A 21,740-nucleotide genomic window follows, 5' to 3' on the forward strand; every position below is an offset into this window, starting at 1 on the left:
CATAATCCCCTCTCTACATTGGTCCTGGACATTTGGAAGGTCCTTGAAGAGGAGGTGTCAGCTGAGGGTGGTTTGGATGGCCAATGGAGATCTGTACCTCCACTTCCTACAGCTCAGATATTTATTGTCATCTCCCATGTAAATGTACCAAGTAATAGGCCCAGAAGCTGGGATGTAAGTTGGGCTGAAGACACAGCAGAAGCAAAGCAAATTTTGTATTGTGCTCCTGGTACCCCGTAAGGCCTCTTCTCTGCCCCACTATTGTTATTCTCTACGGGAAGGTGCTGCATTCAAGCCAGCCCATCCTCCCTCTGTCTAGGACTGTCTTTAGAATGTGTCCCTTGTCTATATCCTTACCCATGGACTGTGTTCCTCAACCTTGTAGAAACTTTGCACAAGAGGTTCAAAACCTGTTTTCCTTCCCTCCTCTCTGTTTGAAAGAGCAGACAGAAGGAAGCCAGGGAGCAGTTTCACCGTCCCAGCCAATCACACCTAGATGAGCTGCATCCAGAGTGCCTCCACCTGAAAACTCATGCTCCGCCCTCTTACCCCAACAGCATTCCACGACTTTCCAGCCTCCTGGCTCTCATTCCAGCTCAACAACTTGCCCATTTCCACTTCCAGCTTCCCTCCTGGCTTCACAATGCCAGCTAATAACCCCCAATCGCCTTCCCCAATCCCCAGTCCTGCCAACACATGACACCAAGCACGACTAATTAGTGCTCACAACAGCTTTAATTATAACTACTTTCTGAGTGCCTGCCATGTGCCAAGCACTCTCCTAATCACTTTACAAGCACTTTACTTAATCCTCAAAACACCACCGCCAGGAGTTAGGGACCATTACGATTCTCATTTTACAGAAAGGAAAACTGAGGCACCGGGAGGTCAACGCCTGCTCAGGGTCACAACTGCGTCACTCTGGCGGGACTTTCAACCCGCATTAGCTGTCTGCTTCGCAGGATCCCAGCCACTTCCCAGCCGTCACTACCGCACTAAAATGCTGTGTCACGCTGGAGCAGCAGGTTCCCCGTTAAAGTGAAAAAAACAGGAAGGAGGGAAGAGAAGAGAACCTTCGCGATAAACTCCGGTAAGGAGGTGGAGGTGCACAAGCAGAAACACTTCCTGGTGATCGTTACTCAGCATTTTGTGGGGTTCGCGGGGCTGGCGGGCAGGGGTGCGACGGGCCTTTCCGAGAAATCGTAGGTGGCCTCTTCTCGAGCCTGGGCGCGTCCGATTAAGGCCTGGCTGGCCCCTTCCCAGGTGACCCTGTAGCTCATTGGGTGGCCTCCGCCCGCCATGCATAGTGCAGGCGCCCTTTACGTCACGCATCCCCACGCCCAGGTGGGGTACAGGTGGGAGGCGCCGAAGGTCTCCAGCCCAGAGGACTCCGAGGAGCTCCGCCCCGCGCCCGCCCCAGCCCTGCCCCTCCGACCCCGCCCCTGCCGGCGGTCCCGCCCCCGTCCGGCCGCATCCGGGAGGCGGGGCGTAGCCCAGACTCCTAGGCGGGCCCTGGAGGCCCCAGCGGGCGCGCCCCCGCCACACTTACGCCGCGCGCGCCCGCCCGCCCCGCCCACCGTTGCTATAAAGGGAAAGCGGGCTGCGCGCTCTCCACGCTTCGTCCGGCGCCTTGGGTCCGCTTCCGTGTATTTCCGTGTATTCCAGTGTAAGGTCGCTAGTCAGACCGCAGCAGCCAAGATGGTGAAGCAGATTGAGAGCAAGGTAAGCGTTCCGGGGCCGGCCAGGGCGCGGCGCGCAGCGCCGGCAGGTGGGGTAGGCGGTGGGCCGGAGGTGGGCAGGCCGCCCCTTCGCATCCCTGGAGGAAGGGGACGCGGCGACTCGGCCTGGGACTGCGAGGAGCCCGGGCCTGGGCGCTCCCGGGGCGGTGGAGCGTGCCCTGGAGGGCTAGGTCCGGGTAACCTATGCGCCCGGGGGATGCACGCGCGTGGGGAGCGCCCTGGAGTCCTCTATTGCGCCTCCGCCCCCTCCCCACCCCAGCCGGGAAACCGCGATTGGGTGAAGGATGGAGGGAGTCTGCCTTTGGCCCCCATTTGTATCCGGACACGGGCCCGGGCAAGGAGGTGGAGGGCTCCTTGGAGAAAGCCGGGGCTTGCTGGCTGCCACTCTCCCCGGGGAGCGGCGTGATCCACCCGCGCTGGGTGCAGTAAGCTCCCTGGGGAGTGGATTTAGGCCGGACACCCCCGGCTGCCTCCAGACTGCTCGGCCGCAGAGCTGACGCGTGTTGCATCCGCGCGAAGGGAGCGGTTCCGGGCTGGAGACACCCCCCGAACCCTTTCGCTTGTACAAGTCTGGCCCTAGAAGCCCAGGTGGCGTCAAGGAGGTGAAGTCCGGGCCGCGCCCTCGGGACTCCTCCTCCTGCGGCGCAGGGCGTGTTTCCGGCAGCTCTGGCTTTGGAATGACTCAGTCCGCAAGGCTGGGCCCAGGGACCTTCACTGCCCTACCCATCTGTGATTCACCCACGGTGAATTTCGTGGTCGGTGGGTTTCGCTAGAGCCAGGAGTGCCCCTGAGAGCGGCCGCGCCCCGTTGTGTGCTCGTCGGCTTTCTGGTACCCAGACGGCGGTTCTGTCCTTTTAGGAATGCCCAAGACAAAAAGTGTTCCATGTCGAGAGTTATTGCAAACTTAATACCCTCCTGCTTGGAAAACTCAGAGCCTAACAGTGTCTGGTGTACTGTGGCCCCTCAAGGAGTGGATGTTAAATGCTGAGGCACAAAACTGAGTGGGAGAAAACTGATGTTGTTCAAACAGTGGGACGAAACCGTTTACCCTGCGATACCGCCCACCCCAGTAAAGCAGGGGAAAGGCGGGTCGAGTGCCCCGACCTGGTTTAGGTGCTGGGGTTAGCTTTGGAAATGGAAGTTTGTCTGTTAATGGTTCCTTATCTTTTTGTTCCTTTTACAACCAGAAAACATAAAGATCGTTGTAGAAAGTTTGGGAAGAGAGATCTTCTATTTCCTAGATGCAACCACAAAATAGTTGAGGTTGTTTTTATTTCCGAGCTGTGTGTTTGTCGTCTAATTTAGCCTGAACACTTTCCGTGTAACTAGAAGCTTTTTGCGATCATTTCAATATCTGAAGACATTGCTGGACATTTGGGCAGTTTTCCACGCTTCAGTGAATGTTTCTGTTCATAAGGCTTTATACAGAGTTCAGGCTGTTTCCTCAGGTTAGGGTCTTGAGTGCAGGGTCAAGGGATGTGAACCTTTTATGACTTATTAACAACCTTTTCATTGGTTGAAAAGAGAGTGCCTTGGGCTTCCCTGGTGGCGCAGTGGTTGAGAATCCGCCTGCCAGTGCAGGAGACATGGGTTCGAGCCCTGGTCCGAGAAGATCCCACATGCCACAGAGCAACTAAGCCCGTGTGCCTCAACTACTGAAGCCAGCACGCCTAGAGCCCATGCTCTGCAACAAGAGAAGCCACCGCAGTGAGAAGCCTGTGCACCACAACGAAGAGGTGCCCCCGCTCGCTGCAACTAGAGAGAAGCCCATGTGCAGCAACGAAGACCCAATGCAGCCAAAAATAAATAAATTTATTTAAAAAAAGAAGAAAAGAAAAGAGAGAGCCTTAATATTGAGTTTTTTCCACATATTTTTATTCAGTGTCTACTGAGTGACAAACAACAGTCTATGAGGGGAGGAGCGGGTGGTCTTCTGCAGAGTCTGGTGACCTCATCAGTAGAACATCTGAAAACCTATGAAAGGAGTGAGAAATCTTTGGTCTATATGAATTGTTTCAGAATCCAAACACTACAAGCAGAAAGTTGGTTCCTGGAGCACATTTCAGTCTTTCCCTATTTTAGTTCTCGTAATTGTGACACCCTCCTCCCCTCATCAATACCAAGAGGTATAAGGGTAACAGGAAATTCATTACCCAGAAAAGCACTATGGCCTGGGGCCCAAAGTCCCTGATAATTAGTTGATGTTCAAAACTATGATCCAGAGGCAATCAAAAGCTAAACTAATGTTTCTTGTAAATTTTGAGTACACTTTAGCTTTTCATCCTGATGGACTTCGTGCCGTGGGCCATCCAAGACAACTCTGAGGTTTTGGTAGTTCAGAGCCACTGGGATCCATTTCAGCTCCAAGTGTGTAAATGGACTATAAAAGTGAGGAGGAAGAAATCAAGTTTTTTGAAGAATGGCCACTGCCATTTCTTTTCTTCTTTTTTTCTAATAGTATTTTATTCATTTAAAAAAATTTTTTAGATTTAATTTTATTTATTTTTTTATACAGCAGGTTCTTTTTTTTTTTTGCGGTATGCGGGCCTCTCACTGCCGTGGCCTCTCCCATTGCGGAGCACGGACTCCGGACACGCAGGCCCAGTGGCCATGGCTCACGGGCCCAGCCGCCCTGCGGCACGTTGGATCCTCCCAGACTGGGGCACAAACCTGTGTCCCCTGCATCGGCAGGCGGACTATCAACCACTGCGCCACCCAGGAAGCCCCAACAGGTTCTTATTAGTCATCAGTTTTATACACATCAGTGTGTACGTGGCAATTCCAGTCGCCCAATTCAGCACACCACAATCCCCATCCCCGTGCGGTTTCCCCCCCTTGGTGTCCATACATTTGTTCCCTACATCTGTGTCTCAACTTCTGCCCTGCAAACCGGTTCATCTGTACCATTTTTCTAGGTTCCACATACATGCATTAATGTACAATATTTGTTTTTCTCTTTCTGACTTACTTCACTCTGTATGACAGTCTCTAGATCCATCCATGTCTCAACAAATGACTCAATTTCGATGGGCATTTAGGTTGCTTCCATGACCTGGCTATTGTAAAGAGTGCTGCAATGAACATTGGGGTGCATGTGTCTTTCTGAATTATGGTTTTCTCTGGGTATATGCCCAGTAGTGGGATTGCTGGATCCTATGGTAATTCTATTTTTAGTTTCTTAGGAACCTCCATACTGTTCTCCATAGTGGCTGTATCAGTTTACATTCCCACCAACAGTGCAAGGGGTTCCCTTTTCTCCACACCCTCTCCAGCATTTGTTGTTTGTAGATTTTCTGATGATGCCCATTCTAACTGGTGTGAGGTGATACCTCATTGTAGTTTTGATTTGCATTTCTCTAATAATTAGTGATGTTGAGCAGCTTTTTATTGCTTCTTGGCCGTCTGTATGTCTTCTTTGGAGAAATGTCTGTTTACGTCTTTTGTCCATTTTTGGATTGGGTTGTTTGTTTCTTTAATATTGAGCTGCATGAGCTGTTTATATATTTTGGAGATTAATCCTTTGTCCATTGATTCGTTTGCAAATACTTTCTCCCATTCTGAGGGTTGTCTTTTCGTCTTGTTTATGGTTTCCTTTGCTGTGCAAAAGCTTTGAAATTTCATTAGGTCCCATTTGTTGATTTTTGTTTTTATTTCCATTACTCTAGGAGGTGGATCAAAAAACATCTTGCTGTGATTTATGTCAAAGAGTGTTCTTCCTATGTTTTCCTCTAAGAGTTTTCTAGTGTCCAGTCTTACATTTAGGTCTCGAATCCATTTTGAGTTTATTTTTGTGTATGGTATTAGGGAGTGTTCTAATTTCCTTCTTTTACATGTAGCTGTCCAGTTTTCCCAGCACCACTTATTGAAGAGACTGTCTTTTCTCCATTGTATATCCTTGCCTCCTTTGTCATAGATTAGTTGACCATAGGTGCATGGGTTTATCGCTGGGCTTTCTATCTTGTTCCATTGATCTATGTTCCTGTTTTTGTGTCAGTACCATATTGTCTTGATTACTGTAGCTTTGTAGTATAGTCTGAAGTCAGGAGTCTGATTCCTTCAGCTCCGTTTTTTTCCCTCAAGACTGCTTTGGCTATTCGGGGTCTTTTGTGTCTCCATACAAATTTTAAGATTTTTTGTTCTAGTTCCGTAAAAAATCCCATTGGTAATTTGATAGGGATTGCATTCAATCTGTAGATTGCTTTGGGCAGTATCATCATTTTCACAATGTTGATTCTTCCAATCCAAGAACATGGTATATCTCTCCATCTCTTGGTATCATTTTTAATTTCTTTCATCAGTGTCTTATAGTTTTCTGCATACAGGTCTTTTGTCTCCTTAGCTAGGTTTATTCCTAGGTATTTTATTCTTTTTGTTGCAGTGGGAAATGGGAGTGTTTCCTTAATTTCTCTTTTAGATTTTTCATCATTAGTGTATAGGAATGCCAGGGATTTCTGTGCATTAATTTTGTATCCTGCAACTTTACCAAATTCATTGATTAGCTCTAGTAGTTTTCTGGTGGCATTTTTAGAATTCTCTCTATATATAGTATCATGTCATCTGCAAATAGTGACAGTTTTACTTCTTCTTTTCCAATTTGTATTCCTTTTATTTCTTTTCTCTGATGGCTGTGGCTAAAACTTCCAAAACTATGTTGAATAATAGTGGTGAGAGTGGACATCCTTGTGTTGTTCCTGATCTTAGAGGAAATGTTTTCAGTTTTTCACCATTGAGAATGATGTTTGCTGTGGGTTTGTCGTATATGGCCTTTATTATGTTGAGGTAGGTTCCCTCTATGCCCACTTTCTGGAGAGTTTTTATCATAAATGGGTGTTGAATTTTGTCAAAAGCTTTTTCTGCATCTATTGAGATGATCATATGGTTTTTCTTCTTCAATTTGTTAATATGGTGTATCGAATTGATTGATTTACATATATTGAAGAATCCTTGCATCCCTGGGATAAATCTCACTTGATCATGGTGTATGATCCTTTTTAATGTGTTGTTGGATTCTGTTTGCTAGTATTTTGTTGAGGATTTTTGCATCTATATTCATCAGTGATATTGGTCTGTAATTTTCTTTTTTTGTAGTGTCTTTGTCTGGTTTTGGTATCAGGGTGATGATGGCCTCATAGAATAAGTTTGGGAGTGTTCCTTCCTCTGCAATTTTTGGAAGAGTTTGAGAAGGATGGGTGTTAGCTCTTCTCTAAATGTTTGATAGAATTCACCCGTGAAGCCATCTGGTCGTGGACTTTTGTTTGTTGGAAGATTTTTAATCACAGTTTCAATTTCATTACTTGTGATTGGTTTGTTCATATTTTCTGTTTCTTCCTGGTTCAGTCTTGGAAGGTTACACCTTTCTAAGAATTTGTCCATTTCTTCCAGGTTGGCCATTTTATTGGCATAGAGTTGCTCGTAGTAGTCTCTTAGGATGCTTTGTATTTCTGCGGTGTCTGTTGTAACTTCTTTTTCGTTTCTAAATTTATTGATTTGAGTCCTCTCCCTCTTTTTCTTGATGAGTCTGGCTAATGGTTTGTCAATTTTGTTTATCTTCTCAAAGAACCAGCTTTTAGTTTTATTGATCCTTGCTATTGTTTTCTTTGTTTCTATTTCATTTTTTTCTGCTCTGATCTTTATGATTTCTTTCCTTCTGCTGACTTTGGGTTTTGTTTGTTCTTCTTTCTCTAGTTCCTTCAGGTGTAAGGTTAGATTGTTTGAGATGTTTCTTGTTTCTTGAGTAGGCTTGTATAGCTATAAACTTCCCTCTTAGAACTGCTCTTGCTGCATCCCATAGGTTTTGGATCGTTGTGTTTTCATTGTCATTTGTCTCTAGGTATTTTTAAATTTCCTCTTTGATTTCTTCAGTGATCTCTTGGTTATTTAGTAACGTAGTGTTTAGCCTCCATGTGTTTGTGTTTTTTTACGTTTTCTTCCCCTGTAATTCATTTCTAATCTCATAGTGTTGTGGTCAGAAAAGATGCTTGATATGATTTCAGTTTTCTTAAATTTACTGAGGCTTGATTTGTGGCCCAAGGTGTGATCTGTCCTGGAGAATGTTCCATGCGCACTTGAGAAAAAAGTGTAATCTGCTGTTTTTGGATGGAATGTCCTATAAATATCAGTTAAATCTATCTGGTCTATTGTGTCATTTAAAGCTTCTGTTTCCTTATTTATTTTCATTTTGGATGATCAGTCCATTGGTGTAAGTGAGGTGTTAAAGTCCCCCACTATTATTGTGTTAATGTTGATTTCCCCTTTTATGGCTGTTAGCAGTTGCCTTATATATTGAGGTGCTCCTATGTTGGGTGCATATATATTTGTAATTTTTATATCTTCTTTTTGGATTGATCCTTTGATCATTATGTAGTGTCCTTCCTTGTCTCTTGTAACATTCCTTACTTTAAAGTCTATTTTATCTGATATGAGTATAGCTACTCCAGCTTTCTTTTGATTTCCATTTGCATGGAATATCTTTTTCCATCCCCTCACTTTCAGTCTCTGTATGTGTCCCTAGGTCTGAAGTGGGTCTCTTGTAGACAGCATATATATGGGTCTTGTTTTTGTATCCATTCAGCAAGCCTATGTCTTTTGGTTGGAGCATTTAATCCATTCACGTTTAAGGTAATTATTGATATATATGTTCCTATGACCATTTTCTTAATTGTTTTGGGTTTTTTTTGTAGGTCCTTTTCTTCTCCTGTGTTTCCCACTTAGAGAAGTTCCTTTAGCATTTGCTGTAGAGCTGGTTTGGTGGTGCTGAATTCTCTTAGCTTTTGCTTGTCTGTAAAGCTTTTGATTTCTCCATCGAATCTGAATGAGATCCTTGCCGGGTAGAGTAATCTTGGTTGAAGGTTCTTCCCTTTCATCTCTTTAAGTATATCATGCCACTCCCTTCTGGCTTGTAGAGTTCCTGCTGAGAAATCAGCTGTTAACCTTATGGGAGTTCCCTTGTATGTTATTTATCGTTTTTCCCTTGCTGCTTTCAATAAGTTTTCTTTGTCTTTAATTTTTGCCCATTTGATTACTATGTGTCTTGGCGTGTTTCTCCTTGGGTTTATCCTATATGGGACTTGCTGCGCTTCCTGGACTTGGGTGGCTATTTCCTTTCCCATGTTAGGGAAGTTTTTGACTATAATCTCTTCAAATATTTTCTCTGGTCCTTTCTCTCTCTCTTCTCCTTCTGGGACCCCTATAATGTGAATGTTGTTGCGTTTAATGTTGTCCCAGAGGTCTCTTATGCTGTCTTCATTTCTTTTCATTCTTTTTTCTTTATTCTGTTCTGCAGCAGTGAATTCCACCATTCTCTCTTCCAGATCACTTATTCGTTTTTCTACCTCAGTTATTCTGCTATTGACTCCTTCTAGTGTAGTTTTCATTTCAGTTATTGTATTGTTCATCTCTGTTTGTTCTTTAATTTGTCTAGGTCTTTGTTAAACATTTCTTGCATCTTCTTGATCTTTGCCTCCATTCTTTTTCCAAGGTCCTGGATCATCTTCACTATCATTCTGAATTCTTTTTCTGGAAGGTTGCCTATCTCCACTTCATTTAGTTGTTGTTCTGGGGTGTTATCTTGTTCCTTCATATGGTACATAGCCCTCTGCCTTTTCATTTTGTCTGTCTTTCTGTGAATGTGGTTTTTGTTCCACAGGCTGCAGGATTGTTACTCATTTTAAATATACGTATTTTAAATTTATTTATTAGTTTTGTCTGTTGGGTCTTTGTTGCTATGCACAGGCTTTCTCTAGTTGTGTTGAGCAGTGGCTACTCTTCGTTGTGGTGCATGGGCTTCTCATTGCAGTGGCTTCTCTTGTTGCGGAGCACGGGCTCTAGGCGCGCAGGCTTCAGTAGTTGTGGCACTTGGGCTCAGTAGTTGTGGCTCACGGGCTCTAGAGTGCAAGCTCAGTAGTTGTGGCGCGCGGGCTTATTTGCTCCTCGGCACATGGGATTTTCCCGGACCAGGGCTTGAACCCATGTACCCTACGTTGGCAGGTGGATTCCTAACCACTGCGCCACCAGGGACATCCCTGCTGCCTTTTCTTGAACTCCCAACTTTAACACACAGGCACTTTGCTGAATGCTTTTTTACAAACCACTCTTATGCCTGTTGATTACCTTTGGAATGGGTGTGTTTAAGAAAAGAGATGCTAGGTGCTGCTCTTATTTATCTGCCCCAAATACATTGTTTTGTTTTCAGAATGTTTGTGTTAGTGATGGGGACCTTTATCAATCCTCACTGGTAGTTTCTGGGAGCTAGAGATTATGGTTGGCTTCTTAGTCACATAGTATTCAATCATTTTCACACTGATGTCTGTTGTAGGCAAACTTTAGTATCCAGAGGATAGAACTTGTCATGAAGTTCTACATATACCTGGCTCTGTGACTCATGTTCAGTGAAGCCAAAAGTTATTGCTGAAAAATATTCCAGGTTGAGAGTAACCTCACCTGTATTTACTGAGGGCCAACCATGTTTACAAAACCATGGATTCATCTGACCAGACGTTGTCAATCTTTATTTCCCTGTCTTACCTGGATCTTGCAGTAAAGAATGGCTGGTTTGACCTAAAAAAATCACATTAGGGAAGGCTTTGAAGGAAATTCATCTGGAAAAAAATCGGTGATGCTTTGGGAAAACAATTTCTGTACTTCTTACTCTCTGTGTGCACCCTCCACTACACACACACACCTCCCCAGGCCCAAAGGTGTGGTGTGTTTATTTGTATGCAGGTTTGTACCTGCATAACTGAAACGAGTACAGAAGTCATGACCTACCCATTCCAGGAAACACCATTTGTGAATTGTTTTCCCCAATAAACAGGCAGAAATTAGAAATCTAGAGCAGTAACTTCAGAGGAATTCACTTTAGTTTTTTTTTCGTTAACGGTGCATTATTTACTTTCTTCTTTACTTGGACCAAATCTGATCTGATTCTTAGCTTTCAAAGGAGGGGGGGTGGTGGTGCTGGTTTTTAATTAAACCAGTGTGAGTGGCATTTTTCCCCGTGAAGAAAACCGAGACTTCAGATATAGACGTTTGTGTTTTGATTTCTCTTCATGGCCTTGGTTTGGGTCAGCACCAGCTGACTGACTGTGGTTAAAAAAGAGTCGTCCCTTGTTAATTAGAAGGTTAGGTTGCTAGGGTTACAGTATCAAAACCATTGGTAAATTATTCAGGGAGGTTGGTGGTAAGGGATTTCTTGATCATTTCTGCTGGTGGAATTTTATTCAACAAGCATGGCTTACGAAAAATAACAAAGAAAATTCCCTTCATAAGGGACTAAAACTTTCATTTGGTCAACAATGAAGGCAGAAATCAACGATAGTATGTATGATCTCAATTCTGGAAACTCCACTAAGAAGAGTATAGGGACATATGCTTAATGTCAACAGTGGGTGTAAGGGTGTGGAGAAGGTTCTTTTCCTTGATATTTATTTTTTTGACCTTTTGGATGTTCTACCATAGACAATATTAGCTTAATCAAAAAGTTTTAGTTTTTAAAATAACTTGTGGTGTTTTAGTTGCAAGATTCTGTGCCTTTGTGACTTATTCAATTGAAGTGTGATTCCTTGGGTCAGTCAATGAGCATTTAGTGAATGTCTACCATATGTTATACCTAGATTTGATATGGAAACTTTTTTTTATAAATTTATGTTTTTATATTTTTTTGGCTGCGTTGCGTCTTCGTTGCTGCTCGCCGGCTTTCTCTAGTTGTGGCCAGCGGGGGCTACTCTTCATTGCGGTGTGCGGGCTTCTCATTGCGGTGGCTTCTCTTGTTGCAGAGCATGGGCTCTGGGCACATGGGCTTCAGTAGTTGTGGCATGCAGGCTCAGTAGTTGTGGCGCACAGGCTTAGTTGCTCCACAGCACGTGGGATCTTCCCAGACCAGGGCTCGAACCCGTGTCCCCTGCATTGGCAGGTGGATTCTTAACCACTGCGCCACCAGGGAAGTCTAGATGTGGAAACATTTTTAGTACAAATGTCTTTATTTTCCTTTCATTTAGCTTGACAATATTTTATATTTATGAAGACATGAATATGGATACCCTGTATACATCATACTTGTTTCGTCTCATCAAATAACATCACGCCACAGTAGGATTTCTTCAGACAATTTATTTGCTTTGTTTTCCTTTTTTTATTAAAAAAATAGGCCCTGAAAGCAGAACCTCCAAATTGTTTTGTGTCGCATTTTATCAGGGCTTTTGGAAATAAACATAACTTAACATCTGCTTTTCTCTTTCCCTTAGTATGCTTTTCAGGAAGCCTTGAACAGTGCAGGAGAGAAACTCGTAGTAGTCGACTTCTCAGCCACGTGGTGTGGGCCTTGCAAAATGATCAAGCCTTTCTTTCATGTAAGTATTCATTAGCCAACTTCTGCTTTTGTAAACTATTTGTGTGTCTGGGGTTGGTGGTCACAAAGCTAGGAAAGAAGGACAGTTAGAGGTTTTGTTGTTGTCGGATCTTTGGTCTAAAAAATCATAGCATAACAGTTTAGGTTTGACACATACAGCCTATTGAAGACAACTTTCAGAAGTTAATTTGGTTGGCTTAAGTGGTTTTGTTTTTCTTCACAGTGAAACATGGGCCCTATTTGAAGTTCAGGAATCAGAGTTGATGTTTCAAGTTATTTTATACCAAGGAGAATTTGATTCAGGGAAAATGTCTTTTATGCTTACCTGTCCCTAAATATTGGGATCTTTAGTCCCTACTTTTAAGTTTCCATTTAAGAATCTTGAGTGTGTTGGCTGCCATTACCCACTGCTAAATCTTTGTGGATTTTTTTTCTACTTTTCTAGTCTCTCTCTGAAAAGTATTCCAACGTAGTGTTCCTCGAAGTAGATGTGGATGACTGTCAGGTATGTGGCTGGAAATGTGGAATAATGTTGAGCTCTTTGCATTGGCCTTTTTCTCTGAATTACACATTGCTTGTTCTCACAAATAAGTAAAACACTAGAATTACAACACTGGAACTACAACCCTAGTTAAAAAGTTTATTTCAAAAGCACGGGTAATTGTGCCAATTATGAGCTTAATCCTAGATGTCAGGAGCTAAGTACATCACATCCTAAAATAAAATGGTTAAGGCATCTGTTACCCATCTTTACTAGTCACCTGTCATTCTAAAAGCCCAAGTAATCTACCTAACATTCTGAGATGCTCAACAAACAGAAATTGAAGAGACCGAACACCAAGATGCCTGATTAGAGAGCTGAGAGAAGAATTGGGAGGAACATTTCAAGATTGGTTTAATTTAACAAACGCTCGTTTAGCCCTTGGGACCAGGCGCACTGTTCTTTGTGCGTAACAAGTATGGATTCATTTAATCCTTTGTCCTGTCATCATGCCCAGGTTGACCGTGGAGTTACAGTTAGTAAGTAGCAGAGCAGGGATTTAAACGTGTGTGGGCAGGTTTGCTTAGCCCCAGCAGGGCAGGAGTGGGTTAGGGTATGAAGTGGCAACAAAGGTGCTAGACCTGGCTTCCGGTCCTGGCCCAGTGACTTCTGCTCTAGGCTCATTCTCGTATCCCTTGAACCTTGGTTCTTCTATGACCAGATCTTAATACCTGCCCCCACCAACCTTGTAAGGTTGATTACTCACTGAGCAAACATGGAAATCCTGCAAAAGGTCCAGAAGGGTCTATAAAAAGGGTGGGGCCGGGCGTGGGGGAACATATGGCAGTATTTTCTAAGCCTGTGGGCACCTCCCAGTACCACATTGCTTATTCCCAGCACATTTCTCATCTTTCTTTCTTGCCGGACAAGCTCCTTGACTTAAGCTTCACATCCTCTCCAGGAATTCTCCTCTAGTTTACTCCCTTTTATGCCCAGACTAGGTTTGTTCCCTTCCTCTGTGTCCCCCTGGTGTCCTCTGCTCCTCTTTTTCGTGGATTGATGGTTGTCCAGTGGGAGGATCGTGTCCCTTATTAGCTCTGTGGGCTTGGTGAAGTTATCTGTTCTGTGCCTCAGGTTGAGCCTCTGTTAAATGGCAGTTAATCCAGCATCTTAAGGCACTTGTCAGGATCACGTGAGATAAGACCTGTGAAGTGCTTAGAGCAGTGCCTGGCGCACGATAAGCATTCAGTAAGCTTAGCGATTACTGTAATGATCTTTGTGTCTGTCCTTCATTAGTCTGTCAGTTTCTTGGGATCAGGGACCCTGTCTTATTCGCCTTTGTTTCCTCTTTATCAGCACACCTGTCTGACCTGTGGTAGGTGAAGAATCAATGAATTGGTATGGTTGTCAAGTTATTCTGATGTGTCCTGGGTTTTTGGTTTTTTCCAGTACGCGGGCCTCTCACTGTTGTGGCCCCTCCCGTTGCGGAGCACAGGCTCCGGACGCGCAGGCTCAGCGGCCATGGCTCACGGGCCCAGCCACTCCGCAGCATGTGGGATCTTCCCAGACTGGGGCACGAACCCACGTGCCCTGCATCGGCAGGCGGACTCCCAACCACTGCACCACCAGGGAAGCCCTGGGTTTTTGTTTTAAGTAAGAGTAGACAGCATGTGTTTGTGAAAAAACTCTTGCTCCCTATTTTAACCTAACTTATTTTTTTAAATCTCGTCACCTTAGCCAGGTGAAAATGGCACCTGGAAGGGACTAAAGAAACTGGTACTGACCCTATCAGGCAACAAGTGAATACATTTTTATTTGGAAGTACTAACATATGCTAGAGGCTGCACTAAGCCCTCTGCCTACATTGTATCATTTCATCTAGGCAGTAACCATGAGAGCTATTTTTTATCAGCATCCCCCCGAACAGATAATGGGACTGCAACACAGAAGGGTAAAAGGCCGATTGAGGGCTTCCCTGGTGGCGCAGTGGTTGAGAGTCCGCCTGCCCATGCAGGGGACACGGGTTCGTGCCCCGATCCGGGAAGATCCCACATGCCACGGAGCCTGCGCGTCCGGAGCCTGTGCTCTGCAACGGGAGAGGCCACAACAGTGAGAGGCCCGCGTACAGCAAAAAAAAAAAAAAAAAAAAAAAAGGTCAATTGAGGCAGAGCCTGTGGATTTGGCCCCTGGACGGTGCTGGGTCCAAGACCGATGCTTTCTGCCTCAATCCAAAACCTTTGGGAAGTAGGTGTGCAGAGCAGGCCCAGACTTCAATATGACAGCCCCCCTCCTTTAGACATGGTTGTCATCATCACCCTGAAAGTATGTAGACCTCTAGACCTTGAAGTGACCTTCTTATAAGTTGGGGACCTTTCACTTTCAGCAACGTATGATTTTGTGTGTCGGGGGTGGGTTTTAATACTCTTAATGACAACTATTACACCACCTAAATAGCCTTATCAACCTTTTGCAGCATTAAAAATTGAATTCCAGAACCCTTTGGTCACCCCATACTCATAGCAATAGTCTGTCAGTTCCTACTTACCTGGCCATTCAGCAGAGTTAGCAAGGCAGGTGATTGAAACAATAAGGAGTTCATTATCAATCCATGAGTTGTTTTTCCCCCATGGAATTTATGAATTACATGAGTGGATCTTCTTTTTGTTGCTTTGGAACGCTGTAGGTAAAACCATCCCCTGATTTTGGCTCGAAAAGAATCAGATGAGGGGTAAAAATGACATCAGTTCATTATTTTGAGTATTAGATCATATCATTAAAATAGATGGAATAGTTTAGGACTGAATTTGTTTTTATATTTTTAATGCAGATAATTCCTGTCCATGCAGACTCAGGGTACTTAATGTTTATAGTATCTTTGGGGCAAACAACACCTAGTTTTAATAGAAAAATCGCTGAACACTTGGGCTGGAATAGATTATCTTTTAGGTGTAATAGATTCAAATGGACAGTTAGGAGGCATGGACATATAACGTGGTACACACACAAAACAACTGTGTGTGCATAGCGAAGTGTGAATACTACTTTTGAAAATGATAGACTGATCTTATTTCCTTAACAGCAGACTCTACTCCCAGCTCTACAGAGTGTGATACTTATAAGCTCAAAAGAAACAAAGTAACTTAGGCCTGATAGTTTTGCAACCTTTTAGGATGCCATGTGTTTCCATTATGAGAACAGCCAGGAATGAGTTAATAACAGGTGACAACAGCAGATTTTAAAGTTATTTTGGCTATACAGAGTGCTGAGCTAGAAACCAATGAAACAAAAGTTAATAAGGTAAAATGTAGCCTAGTTACAGTTACTAATAAAAACTAATAAAAATCTGAGATGGGCTAAAACTATAGGGATGGAGAACGGAGTGGGGGGGTGGGCTAAGGGGGAGTGTTTGACCACAGAGAAGCTACTGAGGAAGTTTTATGGGAGTGCGGGAAGACTTCTGTATCCTGATTATGGCAGTGTTTATATGACTACACAAGTTCCAGATTGTTTATTTTTTAAAAAATGGCAGGACCTGGGTCTGTCATTAGAGAGTGGCTAGCTTTCTGTTTTTAAATGAGGGAAGTGATAAACTTGAGATCAAGAATGTTTTTAAAACCTCAAAGGTAACTTACTTAATTTTTAAGTGTTCATGCCTTTCAAATCACTACAGGAGTGGGCAGATTGGTCCACAGAACAATAGAAAACAAAAGAAAAAAAGTAACAGAGGCAGTAGAGATCAAATATTAGTTATAGAGCTAACCTTTACTGAGGTCCATAAAAGATTTTACTAGATGGGTATATACTGTCTTCCAGGATGTTGACTCGGTATTAAAATTCTAGTTGGTACTCTTAGATTCATCCAACATTTTTGGGAAATTGTTCATAACATTCTGAAATAATGTAGTCAGGAAAATCCTGGAAAGTATTTTGAAAAACTAATTAGGAGGGAAGTCATAGAGGATGGGAAAGGGCAGGCCCCATAAAGTACATTAGCAGCAATAATTAAAACCGTGTGGTGTTGTAACCAGAGTAGGTATGTAGATCCATGGACAAGACTAAAAAGTCCAAAAAAGTAGAATCGAATCTATTAAACCATGTCTTAACAATTAACCATTTGGGGTTAAGATGTTGCATCTCTACCTCATTCTTTACCCCCAGATACAATCTAGAAGAAGTCCAAACATAAAAATTCTAGAAAACACTGGACACGTAGAAGTGATACACTGTCAATCACATTAACTGCCCCAGTTCTTATATTCTCAAGAATTTGATTAACTGCTTTTCTCTGTGGCCATGGCAGAAATGGGCCTGAACAGTTCACTCACAGAACTGGAGTCTCTTTCTAAATCCAACAGAGTACATGCTTTCAGTGACTGGCGTAGGGAAGGGCAGATGGATCCTGTTACATGCAAAGTCTTAAACTGGATGTCAAAAATCATGATACATACTGATAAACTGACACATTCAGATTGGGACGTGGTTTAATCATGTGTATCTAGAGCCCGTAAAGTGAATATTTTCATTCCCTTAGCAATGCTTACTTTCATGGGTGGGGATTGAACCATAGTGTAGAGATGCTTAGGCAAAATCTGAGCCTTTTACATTATCGACCAGCAGATGAGTTAAAATGATCCATCCAATACAGTGACAGCTTTCGGATCATAAAAAGGTGAGATTATACTTACCTAAATAATTAAAATTGAAAATGATCTTCTTAAACCGAGCAACTTTAAGGTTTTTTGCCCTGGGACGCATCTGAATTTATTCACAAGAATGTGCGTAACCTAAAAGCCCAGTGCGGTGGATTCAATTATGGTACAGAATCCTGCGTCACCTTTAAAAAAAAAAATCCCTTTCTTACCCAATGAGAGAGAATTCTTAATGCTTTAAAAATTTACCATGTAAAGACTTGACTGCAATTTTTTTCTTTTTTTTGGCTGTGCTGGGTCTTCGTTGCTGCGCGTGGGCTTTCTCTAGTTGCGGCAAGCGGGGGCTACTCTTCATTGTGGTGCGCGGGCTTCTCATTGCAGTGGCTTCTCGTTGCGGAGCACGGGCTCTAGGCGCTCCACAGCATGTGGGATCTTCCCGGACCAGGGCTCAAACCCGTGTCCCCTGCATTGGCAGGCAGATTCTTAACCACTGCACCACCAGGGAATCCCTTGACTGCAATTTTAAGACGTAAAACGTATGAACGTGACTTACAAAACACTTCAAGTCTTTCTCAAAGCATTGACACCACTTCTGAGCATTTATCTTGTTTCTAGTTTTTTGTCTTATTTTATTGTAAGTTAGGCAGTTGTACCAATGCAGGAATGCTAAGCTCTGGCTAGGAGAGGTATAAGGCATCCAGAATCTGAGAACGGCAATTAGACTATCATTTCCATTGATTGGGACCCTGTATTTTCTGCTGATAAGGCTTTGGGATTAGCGTTTTCATCTGAAGGTTGTGATCAGTATCCAGGTCCTGTTGTCTTTGGATGTGGAGTATCTTTTTTGGTAGGTTCCAGTCTTTGTCGATGGTTGTTTAACAATGAGTTGTGATGTTGGTGTGCTCGAGAGAGGAGGTGAGCTCAAGGTCCTTGTACTCCTTCTTCCTTACTTATCTCCAGGTCCTGTTTTGCATGCTTTTTATATGTGATGCAGGTCAGTTGCACCCCCCGTACGTTTCTATGATTAGAAGTGGCGGAAAGGGTGGCTCACACTTTCCAGACCACAGCCCTTCCACTGTGGGTACTATAAAAACAAAACTAACACCCACCTCTTTTGAGGCTTCTGCCAGCTGCTTGCATGAAAGATGGTATCCAACTGGTGGCTTCCAAGTGTCAGGAAGAGACAGGGAAGGGACTGCAGTAAACTGCTGCTCTCCAAGTGCTGGGAGGGGCCGGCCCAGTGTTCCCAAATCTTCAAACAATTCAGAGATTTTTTTTTTAAGCATTTACATGAACCAGGTAACATATCTAGACCAGCTTCAGCCCCCTAGACAACCAGTTTCCAACCTTTTAGCTAAACCAGTCCTTCGACCCTTCTAACTTGTCATCTTCTGGTTTCCCGATTACTCATCCTCAAGGTCCAGAACCTTGACATGTGCAGCTCATCATCTTCCTGTCAACTCTCCACCCGATTTTCCATCCTGGATTCTCAGACTACAAGGGAATTTCTGGAATTGTAAATTGGTACAATTAAAATGTTATGATCTTCATTTGGATGGTCTTATCACAGGTTCTTGGGAATTTCCTTATGACTGTTGCTTTCAGTGAGTACTTAGTGCCTGGAATATGGTAGACATTCAGTACATACTAGCCGTTTTATTGCAGCCATTACTGCCCTTGTGCTTCTTGTTGCCCAGCATTTAAAGAAAAAGTAAAGGTTATCTGGAAACAGCAGTGTCCACCACCCTTCCTGCCCAAACTGGCAACGGGAAACGTGCAATTTCATAAAGATGTAAAACCACACTTTTCTGCTCGTCAGAGGAACAGGTGAAGTTAGTCTGGTGTGCTACCATTGACTGGTGGCTCAATCTAGGAACCGCTCTTTTTTTTTTGGTGGGGGGCGGGGTGGGCAGGCATGCAGCCTGGCATATGGGATCTTAGTTCCCCAACCAGGGATCGAACCCATGCCCCCTACAGTGGAAGCTCGAAGTCTTAACCACCGGACTGCCAGGGAAGTCCTAGGACCACTCCATTTTTAATTCCCATGCCCCTTACTCCCAAATCCCCAACTGGAAGTCACCACAGTGTTTTTAGCTTGACCTTCCTTCCTTTCCTGTGAAAGTTCTTTGGTTTCCGTGGTCTGCTTCTCAGAGTTCTGCCTCCGTGGTTGGTGTCCTCCACAGCTTTTGCTGCTTAGTTAGGGCTGTGTGGTTCTTTCTTCACTTCTCTCCTGATCCTCTTTGCAGTGCCAAGCTGATGTATTTGATCCCTAATGTACCTGTTCACTTGAAACTCTTGTCCAAACCAAACCCTTTTCATGGCATTCCCCCCACCAAACCTGGTGTGAACAGGTGTTGAGAGGTAGGGGTTATAAGACAATAACAGAAAAACCAGTGTGGAGCTGTCCCTGTAGATCACCATGACTTTATTCTTGAACAAGTCCTTTGTAAATAAGTTTTTCTTCTCCCTAACTCTTGCCTTTATGATCATCATCTATGTACCTCACTCCAGTACAACTGGGAATAATTCGATTAAACAATTTGAGTCACTGTATAGTATCTGATTCTAGTATCTCTCAAAGGTGAGAGTACGTATTAATTAGAATTTTAATTGAGAATATAACCAATTTGGCTTTTGTGCTGCCATTGTAGTCCTTGTTTAAGCATATAAAAATTGGCACTGAGTTCTGGGTATATAACAAGAAAAAGAATCTGGTTTTAGATCACAGGTACCAGAGCTCAGCACTCCTCATGGTCTTATTTTTAATCTTCTTTCTACACCTCCTTCCCCCCAGGATGTTGCTTCAGAGTGTGAAGTCAAATGCATGCCAACCTTCCAGTTTTTTAAAAAGGGACAGAAGGTAGGTACATCTGACCTTGAAGAAAACCAGCTGGGTAATTAATAAGAAAGCATGATATATAAAAGGAGAAACTGAAGTGACTTACTCTTCACATTGGGAAGCACATCCCCGTTTTTTCCTTTTAAGAATATTTAAATATGTCATTCTTCAGTAAGTACATAATGTGACATCTCATTGATAATTGATCTTTGCTAAAACTAAAATCACAGGGATTTGGTGATTAATCCCTGTGATTGGTGCTTCATGTTTATATCACAGTGCATTTATCTTTGTTCAGAGGTATTTGTGTAAAAAAAACTGAGTCTTGACTTTTGAGGGGTTTTTGTTTTTGTTTGTTTTTAACTTTAAAGTTAAAGTTAAAAATGTAAATGGATGTAAATTTTAAATACGCTTATACTTCCTCTCCTCCCCAGGCCCGTTCTGTGGTCATATCTGATACACAAAATAGGGATGCAATGCTACATCTAATGGCAATTCAATATTCTCTCAACAGGTGGGTGAATTTTCTGGAGCTAATAAGGAAAAACTTGAAGCCACCATTAATGAATTAATCTAATCATGTTTTCTGAAGACATGACCAGCCTTTGGCTGTTTAAAACTTGTAATTTTTTTTATTTACAAAAAGGAAGGATCAAGTATGAAGACTGTATACCTAACTGCCATCTGATAAGTGATAATAAAATATTAACTGTACCCTTTTTAAAACTGTCTGGTGTCTTTGCATAGTTTTCAAAATAAATGAAAACTGGCCATTTGATGATATTTAATGTCCTAGTTATTTTCATATGTTCTTGATCACCTTTTTTTTTTTTTTTTTAACCTTGTAGGCCACTGATGATTGAAGATTTTTCATGTACTTCTAGGAAAATCTTGTTGGAGGCAATGCACAGATAATAGAGTAATATGTTAAAATTCTGTTATTATTTTTGACCTTATGCACAGAGAAAGTATTATTTTTTGTTCTAGCAAGCAGATCTCCTATGCTCTCTGAATGGTCCTCATGACCAAAATTGATGTCTGCCCATGAAGGAATTGTTTAGCCCATGAAGGAATTGTTTATCTCTGGTTTCAGATTCCTGTCCCAAAGGTTACAGTGAGGTGCCAATTTTGCTAATGGTAAAGGAGTTCTATTATCTGTTAGGAATTCTTCGTAGGTGGCTCACAAGGGAGTTCCCGCAAGCATTATTGTGGGAATTTAATTCTCTCAAGTATCTAAGAAACCGGTTTTATAGGCCAGATAGAAGTTCCATTCCAACCTAAGCAGTAAAGAGTGTGGACGTTACTGTTAATTTCATTCAAAGAACACTGTTTCTTGTGTTCTAGACCCAAAGGGCTGGAGGAATGCTTGCAGAAATAGTTTTTAAATTTGTACAGTAAAAAATCAGAATTAAATCATATGCTCCTCGCCATCCTTACATTAATTTAATCTTTGCAACAATCCTATGAAGTAGGCACTGTAATCCCCACTTCCCAGTGAGGAAACCGGCAAAGAGGTTAAGTGATAGCCCCAGCATCACACTAGTCAGTGGAGGATACGAGATTCAAACCAAGTGAGTCTGGAGCCTGAGTGCATGCTCAGCTATTACACTGCTGCTCAGTGTAACAATGTAATAACTAGGTAAAATGATGGGCCCTTAGCTGGGTTTCTTTCCTCATCTGAAAATCA

The 21,740-nt window shown here is 43.1% G+C and overlaps 1 protein-coding gene across 2 annotated transcripts; it reads left to right on the top strand.

Annotated features, from left to right (window-relative positions):
- Positions 1-1,562: 1,562 nt before the first annotated feature.
- On the top strand, positions 1,563-20,836 carry TXN (thioredoxin). Of its 2 annotated transcripts, XM_032635261.1 has the most exons (5): positions 1,563-1,722; positions 11,981-12,085; positions 12,530-12,589; positions 20,009-20,074; positions 20,568-20,836. In XM_032635261.1, the coding sequence occupies exons 1-5, from the start codon at positions 1,699-1,701 to the stop codon at positions 20,628-20,630; spliced, it is 318 nt and encodes a 105-aa protein (XP_032491152.1). In that variant the 5' UTR covers positions 1,563-1,698; the 3' UTR covers positions 20,631-20,836. The 2 variants fall into 2 exon arrangements, with proteins under 2 accessions (XP_032491152.1, XP_032491153.1); XM_032635262.1 differs by lacking the exon at positions 12,530-12,589 and having other exon boundaries at positions 1,568-1,722.
- Positions 20,837-21,740: the final 904 nt, after the last annotated feature.

Source organism: Phocoena sinus, chromosome 6 (genome assembly GCF_008692025.1).
Source record: "Phocoena sinus isolate mPhoSin1 chromosome 6, mPhoSin1.pri, whole genome shotgun sequence".
Classification (NCBI taxonomy): Eukaryota; Metazoa; Chordata; class Mammalia; order Artiodactyla; family Phocoenidae; genus Phocoena; species Phocoena sinus.

Coding starts and splice junctions, on each gene's coding strand:
- TXN (XM_032635261.1), top strand. CDS start 1,699: ATGGTGAAGCAGATTGAGAGCAAG. Junction 12,590..20,008: donor TAGATGTGGATGACTGTCAG/GTATGTGGCTGG, acceptor CCTTCCCCCCAG/GATGTTGCTTCAGAGTGTGA. Junction 20,075..20,567: donor TTTTTAAAAAGGGACAGAAG/GTAGGTACATCT, acceptor TTCTCTCAACAG/GTGGGTGAATTTTCTGGAGC.